Source organism: Scyliorhinus canicula, chromosome 13 (assembly GCF_902713615.1).
Source record: "Scyliorhinus canicula chromosome 13, sScyCan1.1, whole genome shotgun sequence".
Lineage (NCBI taxonomy): Eukaryota > Metazoa > Chordata > Chondrichthyes > Carcharhiniformes > Scyliorhinidae > Scyliorhinus > Scyliorhinus canicula.
Window position 1 is genome coordinate 61,666,480 of NC_052158.1, and position 13,855 is coordinate 61,680,334.

The 13,855-nt window shown below is 53.8% G+C and overlaps 1 protein-coding gene across 3 annotated transcripts in view; it reads left to right on the top strand.

The window, feature by feature from the left end:
* The window catches only part of gpc5b (glypican 5b), a 687,897-nt gene that overhangs the window by 72,682 nt on the left and 601,360 nt on the right, over positions 1–13,855 (top strand). For all 3 annotated transcript variants that reach the window (XM_038816037.1, XM_038816038.1, XM_038816039.1), the window contains exon 2: positions 13,455–13,616. In XM_038816037.1, the coding sequence (XP_038671965.1) occupies positions 13,455–13,616 (162 nt within the window). The remainder of the gene's footprint in view (positions 1–13,454; positions 13,617–13,855) is intronic.

The following is a 13,855-nucleotide window of genomic DNA, read 5'->3' on the forward strand; positions in this document are numbered from 1 at the left end:
TCCAATCAGGTTTCCACCCCTGCCAGGACTGAAAATCTCTTTATTAACGTGACGGTGACAATTCCTTCATGTCCTTTGTCACCTATCTGCAGCCATTGACATGACTGATCCGACTATCTTCCTCCAATGTCCCTCCACTGGCCTCCAGCTGACTGGGACTGCACTTGATGATTCCATTCTTATCTGAGCAGCTGCAGCCAGAGAACTTTCTGCAATAGCTTCTCATTCTCCTCCCACACCATGTCCTCTTGTTCCTGCCCCCAGGGATCCAGCATTGGCCTCCTCCTATTTTTTTAAATCTATATGCTCCCCCTGGGTGACATCATCCAAAAGCACAATATTAGTTTTCACATGTACACCAAGATCTACCTCAATGTCACCTCTCTCAACTCTTCCAATGTCTCTGATGTACCATCAATTCGACTCAAGACACATTTAGGATCCGAACTGTGGCTTTAATCAGCTAGTTGTTAGCCCGGTGGTTGACTACAGAGAATGGCCGACCGCCGGGAACTCTGGGTACTTATACCCCACCTCGGAGGCGGGGCCTACTTGCCTCTCGGCCAATTGGAGAGCAGTCACATAGTCCCAACCAATCGGACGAGAGGCACATGACCAGCCAGAGCCAATGGGAAGCCAGTGCTCTGCACCAATGGCAGTGCTCATATCCATACCACCACAGTCTCTAGCTTCCCAGACTGCTTATTCAACGTCCAGTACTGGATGGGCAGAAACTTTCTCCATTTTCTTTGGTCCTGAGCTGTGAAGATACACTTTCACAGACATCATTAATTACCACACAAATTATTTATTAATTAGAATTATTCAACAGCTTCAAGGCTGACTCTTGCTCCCTATGTGCCTCCTGCCTAAGAGGGCTACCAAAATATCTCTTTGCCAAAGAGGGCTCCACTCCCTAGGTTGATTTGCTACTCTGAGTCCTCATTGGTCCCCCAGGCCTGGTGACCTTCAAGTTGATGATGCGGACGATTATAAATCAGGTCTTTGAGTGTTTTTTGTGTTTCTGGTAGAACGGCATAATTCTGTAGCCTGAGGTGCTTCCACAGGATCAACATTTGGGCAGCATGGTAACACAGTGGTTAGCACTGTTGCTTCACAGCTGCAAGGTCCCAGGTTCGATTACCGGCTTGGGTCACTGTCTGTGCAGAGTCTGCATGTTCTCCCCGTGTCTGCGTGGGTTTCCTCCGGGTGCTTAGGTTTCCTCCCACGGTGCAAAGATGTAGAGGGTAGGTGGATTGGCCATGATAACTTGCCCTTTGTATCCAAAACGGTTAGGTGGGGTTACTGGGCTGTGGGGATAGGTTGGGAATGTGAGCTTAAATGGGGTACTCTTTCCGAGGGCCGGTGAAGACTCGATAGGCTGAATGGCCATCTTCTGCACTGTAAATTCTATGATTAACAGGAATTGCAATAATAGATACTGTTCATCACTCAGCTCCAGGACATCACTGCAGGAGTTCCTCAGGGTAATGTCCTAGGCCTAACCATCTTCAGCTGCTTCATTGATTACCTCCCTTCCATCATAAGTTCAGAAGTGGGGATATTTGCGGATGGCTGCACTACGTTCAGCACCATTCACAACTCCTCAGATAATGAAGCAATCCATGTCCAATTGCAGCAAGACTTGGACAATATCCAGGCTTGGACTAACAAGTGACAAATTACATTGTGCCACACAAGAGCCAGACAATGACCACCTCTTACAAGAGAGGACCGAACCACCACCCCTTGACATTCAATGGCCTTACCACCACAATCAACATACTGTGGGCTACCATTGATCAGAAACTGAACTTGACTAGCTAAACTAATACTGTGGCTATCAGGGCAGGTCAAAGGCTTGGAATCCTATGGCAAGTAACTCACCTACTGATGTGCCAAAGCCTGTCCATCATCTGCAAGGCACAAGTCAGGAGTGTAATGGAATACTCTCTACTTGCCTGGATGAATTCAGCTCAAGAAGCTCAACATCCTCCAAGACAAAGTGGCCTACTTGATTGTTCCCCCTTCCACAAACATTGAAACCATCCACCACTGATGAAGAGTGGCAGCCGAGTGTACCATCTACAAGATGCACTGCAGTAATTCACCAAGGTTCCTTAGACAGCACCTTCCGATCACTACCATCTGGAAGGACGAGAGCAGCAGATACATGGAAACCCCACCAACTGGAGGTTCCCCTCCAAGTCACTCACCACCCTGACTTGGAAACTGTTGCTGGGGCAGCATTCCGGAACTCCCTCCCTAACAACACAGTGAGTCTCCCTACACTTCAAGGACTGCAGTGGTTCAAGAAAGCAACTCATCACCACCTTCTGAGGGGCAATTAGGGATGGCCAATATATGCTGGCCTAAGCAGTGATGCCCACATCCAGTAAATTAATTTTAAAAAACTTGCTTCCACGAAAACATCAGTTATGTCTATAGCACCTTAGCAATGTTTTTACCTCTTCCTTTAATTTCTCATCGCCAAGATTCCTTTCTTCAAGCTCTTATTCTCCTGATTCAATTCTTCACTTGACTTGTTATTCTCTCTTTTGTTCGTGGAGTTCAGCGTATTCTACATTGTCTCATTAAGTTCTCCTTCTTAACTTCATTTTGTAAATTTTTGCAACTTTTTTTCAAGTTTGCAGTCAGTCATTTCATCTTGTCGTTCTAATGTCTTCACAGCTTTAATTCTTTTTGCTGATTCCTCTTTATGTTCAATAATCCTTAATTTCTGTGTCTCCTCTAAGGGGAATACATCAAGTTCTTACCGGACATATACCATATACATTTCACAAATGGAACCTTCATTTCTACTTGTCTTAAATTCAGCCAAATTCTTTTGGCTTTATTGTTGGTAAGGTCTATCTCTGACAAATTGTTGACCTGTTTCCATTCTGTAATTCTCTCGTTGCCCTTCTTGTGGGGTCTTATGTTTCCTTTCTTATGGGAGGTTTCATTGCCCTTCTGGGGTCTTTCAGTGCCTTCTGGGCTCTTTCATTGCTTTCCCTCTGGGGTCTTTCAGTGCCCTCTGTCTGGGGTCTTCTTTTACCCACTTTCTGAGGTCTTCTATTGACTCTTTGACATCTTTCTTGCCTCCGCTTTGAGGTCTTTGCCCCCTATGGACCTTTTTATTTGAGAGCTGCCTTTTATCTCGGGTCTGTCTTTTGCCCTCTTTCTGGGATCTTCTCGGCCTCCTATCTGAGGTATTTGTTGCCTCTTCTTTGCAGTCTTCCGGTGCCTCTTCCGTGAGGTCATCATTGCCTCCTCTGAGGTCTTCCTTGCTTATGGACCTTTTTTGAAAGTCACCGTCTATCTAGGGACTTCTCCAATTTTCCTGTCCATAGCCGTTTATTCCTTCTTCTGTGCTTTAAGTGCATTGCCACTTTAAATGTATTACCTCTTTAAGGATATTGCCACTTTAAGACAATGCAATAATTTTCTCCCCCTCACACAGCCTGTAGTTGCTCGCGGACAAGGGAGAACGTGCAAACTCCACACGGACAGGTGACCCGGGGCCGGGATCGAACCCAGATCCTCAGCATTGTAGGCAGCAGTGCCAACCAATGCGCCACCGTGCGGCCCCCTTTTTTAACTCAGCAATTCTTTGCCTTTTATCTAATTTCCTGCAATTGGGGAGTATGGAGTGAGGCACTGCAAAGGGTAAACGGGACCTCCTCTTGTGCAAGGATGAGCCTGATACAGTTTAAGGTGGTGCACAGGGTGCATATGACTCGGATGAGAATGAGTGGGTTCTTTCAGGAGGTAGCAGATGAGTGTGAGAGGTGTGGGCGGGGGCCAGCCAATCATGCGCACCTGTTTTGGGGTTGTGAAAAGTTGGGAAGATTCTGGGCGGGAGTGTTTGCGGTCTTAGCCAGGATAGTGGAGGAGGGTGTGGATCAGGACCCTTTGGTGGCGATATTTGGGGTTTCAGAGAAGCCAGAGCTCATGGAGAGGAGGAACGCCAATGTCTTGGCCTTCGCCTCTCGGGGGTCGGCATCGCCATCTTGGGTAGCAGCAAGGTTGGGTGACCTGTATGACTTCCTGTGGTTAGAGAATATAAAGTATGAGTTAAGGGGCTCAGCAGGGGAGTCTGAGAAAAAGGTGGGGGATGTTTGTAACTATGTTTGAGGATCTGTTCGTCGCAGGGGTGTGGGGGTGTGGGTGATGGGGAGGGGGGGTGAAAAAGGAGAAAAATTGGTACCAGCTGTATAATTGATTGTTGGGAAGAATGTTTCCCGGGCTGGAACCTACTTTGATACAAGTTTGAATAAAATGCGTTTAATAAACCTTTCTTCCTTGCTCAACTCTGTGTGTGCTCCCTTTTTTTTAATAGAGAACAAAGCTCTATACAACTGAAGCATTATTTCTTTGCCTTGTATGCCAGTTCCCTTCGATAAAGGCCTCACATTCCCTTAGCCCTTCTGAGTTTTTTTGGGGTTGTGTGCTTGGATTGACTAACGCCTCTTGGCCATGTGCACTTGTGCGGATGCCTGGGTGAGGGCTGGATTCAACTTTGATGCCCTTCATGATGAATAGCTTGCCTATATTGACCACCTGGACTCAGTGGAGGAATGTTGACTTGCCTGGCTAGTCTTCCGCATATGATCCTCGTATGATCCCGCATATGGAAGCTTACCCAGCAAGATCTGCATCTCCAGGAGAGGAACAGAGGTGAAGACATGACTTTGTGAAACTCGGACAGTGTTTCTCAAGGCTGAGCAGGCGGCAGGGTGGTTACAGTGGCACTATTTTAACCTCATGTATGAACTTTAGCAGGAAACAGCCAGCAATGTGGTTCAGTGTATATGTATGTGCGCAGGATGGCTGCTGCATTCCCTACATTACAACAGTTCTTCCTGGCCTGTAAAGCACTTGGAGATGTTCAGTGATCATGAAAAGTCCTAAATTAATGCAAGTCTTTCTTTTAAATCTTTCTACTTACGTTAAAAACATCTACCACCCCTCAGCATTCAGGAATTAAAGCACTCAGGTACACTGGGCATGATTCTCCGCACCCGGGAGAAATCGTGAGGCTGGCGTCAAAAACGGGCGGGTTTGACGCCAGCCTCCACCCCCCCGACCAGGAACCGATTCTGGTCCCCGGTCGGGGCTAGCATCCCACGGCCGTGAACTCCGGCATCGCGGGCTTAACGAATTTCGTTAAGCCCGCTAGCCAGAGTTAGCGATGGCTGACGCGTCAGATGACGTCATATGCGCGGATGACGTCATCACGCATTTGCGTGAAACCCGCGCATGCGCGGAGCGGTATGCCCCTCAGCCGCCCCGCGAATGGATACAGCGGGGCGGCGGAAGGATAAAGAGTGCGCGGGGTAAGTACCTGCTGCCCACAATCGGTGCCCACCGATCGCGGGCCCATGGCACCCTTGGCACGGCCGTGGTACTGCCATGCCAATCGGTGCCATGGTTCCCCAGATCGGGACTTTACGGCCGTTTTTACGAACGGTCAGACCAGGTGTGTTTGACGTTCATAAAAACGGTCGTAAAGGCCTTGGAAATCGGCCCATCGGCCAGCTGAGAATCGCTGCTCGCCGTAAAAAATCGGCAGCCAGCGATTCGTGTCGGGAGGCGGCCGTGGGGGGGGGGGGGGAGACGAGCGGGAGGGCGTCGGACCAGCGTGGCCGTAAAATTTTACACCGCCCGCTATTCTCCGCCCCGTCGTGAGTGCGGAGAATTCCGCCCACTATGCTTTGTCTTAACATTGTACAAAATCTTTTTAAAAAAAAAAGTACAAGTTCCTATGCATATATCATTCATCTGAGTCTTGAGGTTTTGGGTGCGATCGAACGGCCTCGTCACGCCTGTACGAGGCAATATTTTGCCAAGATTTGTGTTCTTGTTCCAGTGTTTGCCAGTCCTTCTCCCCAAGTCCTTTTTGGTGGAATCAAAAAGATGATCACGTCCTTTATATGTGTGGGGAAGACCACGAGGATTCGAAAGGGAGTCCTCCAGAGGGACAGACAGTCAGGGGAATTGGCGCTGCCTAGACTGATACATTATAACTGGGCAGCGAATGAGGAGAAGCTGTTGGATTGGCATAGTGGTCCGGCAGCCACGTGGGTGCAGATGGCATCAAAGTCATGTGAAGGGTTTGGGTTGAGGACATTAGTGACGGCGTCTCTCTCGTTCTCACCGGTGAAATATTTGGCAAATCCGGTGGTTGTGTCTCCACCTTGAAGATATGGAGACAATTTTGACAGCATTTTAAATTGGGGGCTGTATTGAAGTTGGCTCTGATTTGTGCGAATTATGGGCGAAATTCTCCGCACCCGCGGAAAGTCGGCAAACGGTCGTAAAAATCGGGACCGTTTTACGACGGTCGCGAAGGCTTCATTTCCCGACCGATTCACTTCCTGGAAATGGGCTAGCAGCGCGGCCGCGTCAATTACGTGCGTGATGACGACGGAACGCGACGACGACACGAACCCGCCCATGTGACGCCGCCCGACGCCGTAAAAAGGCGCGGGCGACCACAGAATCTGTCGGGCAGGATGTCGGAGCCTATGCGAGCTGCACCTCGCTTTATTGATGCAGACGTCGAGGCGCTGCTCGATGCCGTGGAGCAGAGGAGGTGCATCATCCGCCCGCGGAGAGGGCATCGCCAACCTGCCAGCACGGTACGCCAGGCCTGGCGTGACGTGGCTGCTGCCGTCAGTGCTGTGGGGCAGACCCCTCGCTCAGCAGAGCAGTGCCGAAAGAAGCTACATGACCTCACCAGGTCTGCCAGGGTAAGTGCCATGAGGGTGCCCCCTAGTCACAACCATCCCTCCCCCTTAACTGCCCGGGGGGGGGGGGGGGAGAGGGATTGGGGCAGAGTTATTTGAGGGTGTTTCACAAAGTTGTCACAGACCCAGCGCTCTGGCCCCGAGGAGAGATGCAATCATCTGATGACAACTTGTCCCCCCCCCAAACTGTGCCAGTATCAGAACGGACTTCTGATACCTACCGTTTTGTAATGATCTACCTATGTTTCCTCCCCCAACAGGCCAAGGCCGGTCATAACCACCGTGAGCGGCACAAGACTGGAGGGGGTTCGCCCAACATGCACCCCCTCAGCACCTTTGAACAGAGGGCACTGGACCTTGTTGGGGGGTCTGCCACCCGCGATATCGCGCAATGCGAGGTTGGCGGAACTGCAGCAAGTGAGACAACCCTCCCTGACAAACACCCTCCCCCCCCCCATCCTCTGTCCCTTCACACACCCTGCCCACTGGGACACCTCCCCATCCTCTGTCCCTTCACACATCCTGCCCACTGGGACCGTCCAGCGGCCTGCCGAGCAAATCGAAATAACCCGTCTCATTCTCTTCCCTAGGACGTGATGCCGAACGACCAGGGCCGTCTGGCTGCAGACGGAGACACGAATCTGCCGCCACCTCACCCGGGGCCTCACAACAGAGGGTGCCCGATCAGCGGGCAGCCCTATCTGCCCCAACCCAATCTGCGGACCAGGACGCACAGAGGGTTCGAGGTCCACCACCACCACCAGAAATGGCCAGGGACAACCCTCCTGTCGCTGAGCGGCCCCACACCCTGGACGAGGACCTAACCATTGAGAGCGTCGGGCTTGCGGCACTGCTTTCTCCCACCACTTCCATCATCCCAGAGATACACACCCCGGCGGGCCTATTTAGTGATGAGTCTCCTGGGGCACAGTCTGGTTGGCACATCACAGATGAGCAGGTACAGCAGGTGGAGGTCGGAGCAACAGAGGGCCCGGACTCGCGGAGGCCAGACCAGGCCCAGGATGCAGCTGGCTCCCAGACGTTTTCGGAGTTCCTGGAGTTTCTCAACCCACCCGCACAGCCGATGCCTCAGGAAACCCAGGGAAACAATGACGGGATGAGGGCTTCCTTCCAGACTCTGCAGACGCTGTTAGAGGAGTCGATCCGCGTCCAAGAGCAGGGAGTGGTGCCGCTCATGGCAGAGACCCAGTCCGACACCGCACGGGTGGCATCCGCGGTGGAGGCAATGGGTCAGGTTATGCAAGACGTTGGGATTAATGTGCACGCGTCATCCTCGGCCCTGGACAGGGTTGCCCTCTCACAGGCAGCAATGTGCCAGAGCCAAACCGACATTGCCGGCGCCCTGCGGGCCATGGCCGAGTCTCAGCAGGTCATTGGCCAGTCGCAGCAGTCAGTCGCCGAGAGCATCAACCGCCTGACACATGTGCTGGATGGCGTTGTGCACAATCAGGTTGAGATCGCACAGTCCCTGGCGGGAATGTCTAACTCCCTGGACTCCGTCTCTGCAAACCTTCGGATCCTGGTGGATACCGTTGCAGGCCTCCAGGACTGGCAGCGCCAGGTGTCGGTGGTGCGACGGGGAACCTCCCCGCTCGCACCTCTGTCCCAAAGTGAGGCCCGGGGGCCACCGGGCTCCCCGAGGGAGGAGGAGGTTTCGGGGCCCGTCCCATTAACTCCATCACGGGACGTCCCGGAATTCTCGGCCTCCCCCCGTCCCATCCCTGGTGCATCGGGTGGGCAGCAGGCAGAGCAGGGTGGCACAATGTCACCCGAGACGCCCGCAGAGCAGCCTGGCCCATCAAGGCCGGGTCGCCCCAGGAAACGCTTGGCCAAGGAGAAACGAGTCGAGGGGGGCGATTCGCAGCAATCCTCCTCCACTCCTGCTGTATCATCTGGGGATTCACTTAGACGTAGTGGTAGGGCCCGTAAGGCAACTAAGATAGACACTGAGTAAGTTGGCACGGGTGAAGGGCACAGTTTAGTTGTAGGGGCTAGGGCACCTGTAAATAATTGTTAATATTAAACACACTGTTCCACCTTACTTGTAATACCGTGTGATTGTTCCACAGCCACAGGAATCGTGATGGTGACCGAGTGTCGCTGGGGGGTGACGGGTGGTGAAACCTCGGTGCCGGGTGTGCAGTCCCTGCCCCTACCCCCCTCCCACAGCTAGCCCACGCGGGCACGTGATGGAGTGTCAGTGACGAACTCAGCGGCCACCAAGGTGGATGGTTCAGCTATTGCCATGGGTCAGACTCTCTCTAACGATTCTGAGCTCACAGCTCTTCGCAGAGCGGGCTGTCATCATTCCACATGGCACTGATCACACCCGCTGACACAGCCATCAATGTTGTGCCATTCCGTCTGGACCCAGTGATAAGCGTCATGTCGAAGTGGAGCAGTGTACACTGAGGGGGGGGGGGGGTTTGGTGGTGGCAGTTGTGTGGTGACCCTCTGCATGACTAGCGATGCAGGTGGTGGTTTGGTGTTCATCGGGGACGTCACATGCGATGCGTGAACCGTGCTGCCACCATGGCGTCGCGTGCCCGCCGTCCTTGCCGGGTCCGTCGTGCCGCCTCCTGGACATCACCAGCACCTGGGTCGTGTCTGCGTGTTGCGCCCGCCACTCCGCCAGCGTCCTCCTCCTCCTCCTCCTCCTCCTCCTCCTCCTCCTCCTCCTCCTCCTCTGTGCTGGCACCACTGCCACTAGCTTCTCCCTCCGCCTCCTGCAACAGGTCATCTCCCCTCTGCATCGCGATGTTGTGCAGCGCACAGCAGACCACTACAATGCGAGCGACCCTGTCGGCCTGGTACTGCAGGGCCCCTCCGGAGCGGTCCAGGCACCTGAATCTCATCTTCAGGAGGCCAAGGCAGCGCTCCACCACACCCCTGGTTGCTGCATGGGCCTCGTTGTATCGTGTTTCCGCATTGGTCTGAGGCCTCCGTATCGGCGTCATCAGCCAAGACCTCAGCGGATAACCCCTGTCACCTAGCAACCAGCCCCTCAGCCGGGGGGGACGTCCCTCAAACATCGCAGGGATGAACGACTGCGCTAGTATGTAGGAGTCATGCACACCCCTGGGAACCTTGCACAGACGTTCATGAACCTCATGTGGGGGTCGCATACCACCTGGACATTAATGGAGTATGTCCCCCTCCTGTTTGTGAACACGTCCCTGTCCACAGCAGGCGGGCGCATGGGGACGTGAACACAGTCGATTGACCCCTGAACCCTCGGTATCCCGGCCACACTGGCAAATCCACGGGCTCGTGAGTCTTGACTTGCTCGGTCCTCGGGAAAGGTGATGTAGCGATCGGCGATGGCATAGAGGGCGTCGGTCACATCCCGGATGCACCTGTGCACCGATGACTGGGAGATCCCAGAGACGTCCCCGCTCGGAGACTGGAAGGAGCCGGTAGCATAGAAGTTCAGAGCGACCGTCACCTTGATGGCTACCGGGATCGCGTGTCCTCCCCCCGTTCCACGTGGGGCGAGGTGCGACAGGAGTTCGCAGATATGTATCACCGTCTGCCTACTCAGCCGGAGTCTTCTCCTGCAGGTGATGTCCGGCATTGTTAGGAAAGAGACCCGGACACGGTACACCCTCGGCTTTGGTCGTCGCCTCTGACGCCGTGGCTGCACCCTCACTCTCTCCTCTTCCTCTTCCTCCTCCTCCTCCTCCTCCCTCCCCCATGCTGCTCGACGACTGGCAACTCCTCGGCCCTTCCCTCTGCTGCTGCAGCTGGCCCTGCAGCCACTGCGGGTTGTGGGTGTGGATGCTGCTGCATCTCCAAATCCAGTAGAGCTGCCCCAACCACTGCGCAGAACATAGCCGTTCTGTTCCCATGCATCGTGCTAACCTACAGAAGGGCGGTGGGGGGCAGAGAAACGGGACATGTTAGACGGACGTTAGTCGACACCTCGGCAGCCGCCATCCATGGGATACCAGTGTGTCCCGGTGGCCTGGTCGCGCTGCTGACACGCGGTCAGCCTAACCCCTGGTCACTTCCTGCATCCAACGGCCAGTAAACTATGTCCTCCTCACGGGTGCGTCAGTGGCCTGTGGCCGGAAGCCACAGGGGAACCAGCGGCCGTGTCCTCGTCACCTGCACACCATGGCATGGTGGCAGACATTTTGTTACGGGGTTGGACGGCTCACTCTCTACCTAACCCCCCCCCTCCGTCGCCCCCACTGCTCCCTCCGTCTCCCCCACTGCCCCCTCCGTCTCCCCCACTGCCCCCTCCGTCTCCCCCACTGCCCCCTCCGTCTCCCCCACTGCCCCCTCCGTCTCCCCCACTGCCCCCTCCGTCTCCCCCACTGCCCCCTCCGTCTCCCCCACTGCCCCCTCCGTCCCCCCCACCGCCCCCGTTCTGGACCCCCTCCCGTTCCCAGGGATGCCTTCCCCGTTGTGGCCAGACTCGAGCGGTGCGCTGAGCGGTGCGCTGAGCGGTGCGCAGAGTGGTGCCCTGACCTCCTCCAAGCAGTCGTCAGCCAGGCCGACTGGTTGACGAATTTAAAAAGCAGGTGTGTTTCACGACGTCCAAACAGGGCGCCATGACGTCGGGACTTCGGCCCATCCGGGCCGGTGAATAGCGGGGGGGCTCTCAGTGGCGATTCTGGTCGTGTCAGGGGCGGGAAGGAGGCGTTTGTCGGGAAACGCGACTCCGACAATTTGCGGGGTTCGGAGAATAGCGGGAGGGCGTCGGAACAGCGTCGCCGTAAAAATTTCCGACGCCCGCTATTCTCCGACCCGTCGTGAGTCCGGAGAATCTCGCCCTATATATTTGAGCCTGCGAGGTTGGATGCTTCGTTCGGTGGGTGGGAGGGGCTGGGGTTGGAAAGAATGGGAGGTCTGTGCCTGGATGGGGGGGATTGCCAGTTTAGAGGAACTGTCGGAAAAGTTTGGGCCCTCGCGATCTGACTCATTTGGATACTTAGACGTTGGCAATTTTGCAAAACAGATCTTCCCGACATTCCCTGTGGCGCCGCCAACCTCATTACCGGAGAGAGTTCTTTCTCTCTCAGGGTCGGAAGAAGGGAGTATTTCTGGTATCTATGGACAGAATATGTTGGAGGACTCCGAATCGGTGGAGGGGGGTTAAGGCCAAGTGGGAGGAGGAGTTGTGGCCTGTGTTGAATGATGAGGTGGGGAGTGAGGCCCTGTGGAGAGTAAACTCCATGCCCTCGTGTGCGAAGTTTGGTATAATACAACTTTAAGTAGTATAGGGCTCACCTGACTAGGTTCAGTATGAGTCGGTTCTTTGCAGGGATGGAGGACAGGTGTGAGCGCTCTGCGGGGATCTGGCCAATCATGCGCATATGTTCTAGTCGTGTCCCAAGCTCGTGGGTTCTGGGTCTTCTTCTTTAGCACCATGTCAGTGATTCTGAAAACTGAGTTGGAGCCCTGTCCCTGAGTGGCCATATTTAGGGTGTCAGACTCACCGGAGCTCCAAACGGGCGCAGGGGCCGATGTCCTGGTCTTTGCCTCGCTGATTGTCCGGATGCGAGTGCTGATGGGTGAATGTCAACTCATCCGCTGTGTGTGGCTGGGAGGTCTGATGAGGTTACTGTACCTCGAGGAAGTCAAGTACACCGTGAGGGGAGCACTTGAGGGGTTTTACCAAAGATGGCAGCTGTTTATTGTGTATTTCAAAGAGATAGTCACCGTTCGTTGCTGGCCTGGAGGGTGGGGTTGAGGGACAGGGGGGAGGGGTTAAGTATTTGGGAGGGGTGGGGTTACGTTCTAGGGTGCTGCATGTGTGATGTGGGGGGGGGGGGGGGTTCTTACTCTGTTTGATTGTGTTTTATAATATGTATAAAGTAGGAAAAAAAGTTGAATAACAATTTTTTTTAAATCGCCAGAGGCACCGCTGGGTGAAATCCAGATTAACATATTTAAATATCCATATCTGCACCGCATTATCCCAGCGCCCGAGAATTAACGGCCTCCCAGTGAAGCCTCAACCGGGCACCGTTTAGTACTCGTCCATACAAATGTGGACCAGGTGTAACAGCACCTGGGCTAGTCTACCAGTCCATCAGAGGCCCCCGGGTGTTCTGGCTCTGGGCAGGGGTGGTACTCTGGTACTCCTGTCACTTGGGAACCCTGGCGCTCTCTGGTTGGCAGTGCCAATGTGCCTGGGTTCCAGGTTGCCCCTGCCAGGGAACAGGCCCGGGAGTGCCCTTAATAGGTGGGGTGATGGGGAGCTTGAGGACGCCGTAAGAGTGGGGGTCTGGAGGCCGTGGTGGGTTGGCTGAGGGGCTTGAGAGATTGGAATGTCGCCCCGATCTGTTCCTGCACCGTGAGCTGTGCTGGTCAGTGCAGGAAGTGAGGTAAGTTCCGCTAGATGGGGCATTCCTAACCGAGGCCTAAAAACAAATCAAAGTCTCGTTTGATTCTCAGTGCTGCTGGCTCCAAGAAACACCCCGCAATTCGCGCCCAAATCGGGACTCTGTTTTATTTTCATTAAATCATGCCCAATATGCTTGACGACCGTGACTATTATTACTCATCTTATGAAGTAACTAATTAAACACAATTATCTACACCAGGAATCCTAATTAGCCACAAGTAACTGGCGGTTAAAGCACTGGAGTTACTTTTGTTTTCAGTGTTCTGCCTGAACAAGCCTCCCCTTACATGTCTCTGGTACTGACCTGGCTTCTCTTTCTGTTGCAGATGGGGATTTACAGATCTGCACGTATGATGGGCCGACCTGTTGCACGAAGAAAATGGAGGAGAGATATCAAGTAATGGTTCGCAGAGAGATCCTGCAGAACATCCATTTCCTGAGCTACGAGCTGAAATACAGGATTGAGAAGAATGGCGAGGCTTTCCAAGGTAGGAATGTTCTGGCAAATGTACCACAGCTGGAGATCCAGTAGCAAGTGGCTAATTGATCTGAGTTCTCGCAATGAACGTGATCCTCTCTGATAATGCTTGTAAAACTGTCTGGGGCTTTATGGTACACGTCTGTCCGTACCCAGGCTGTGGTAAAAGTGCGTCGAGTCAGAACTTCAAAGGATCTTTTTAAGATGAGTATGGAATTTAAATTCTGACCATTTTCTGCTCAGATTTCT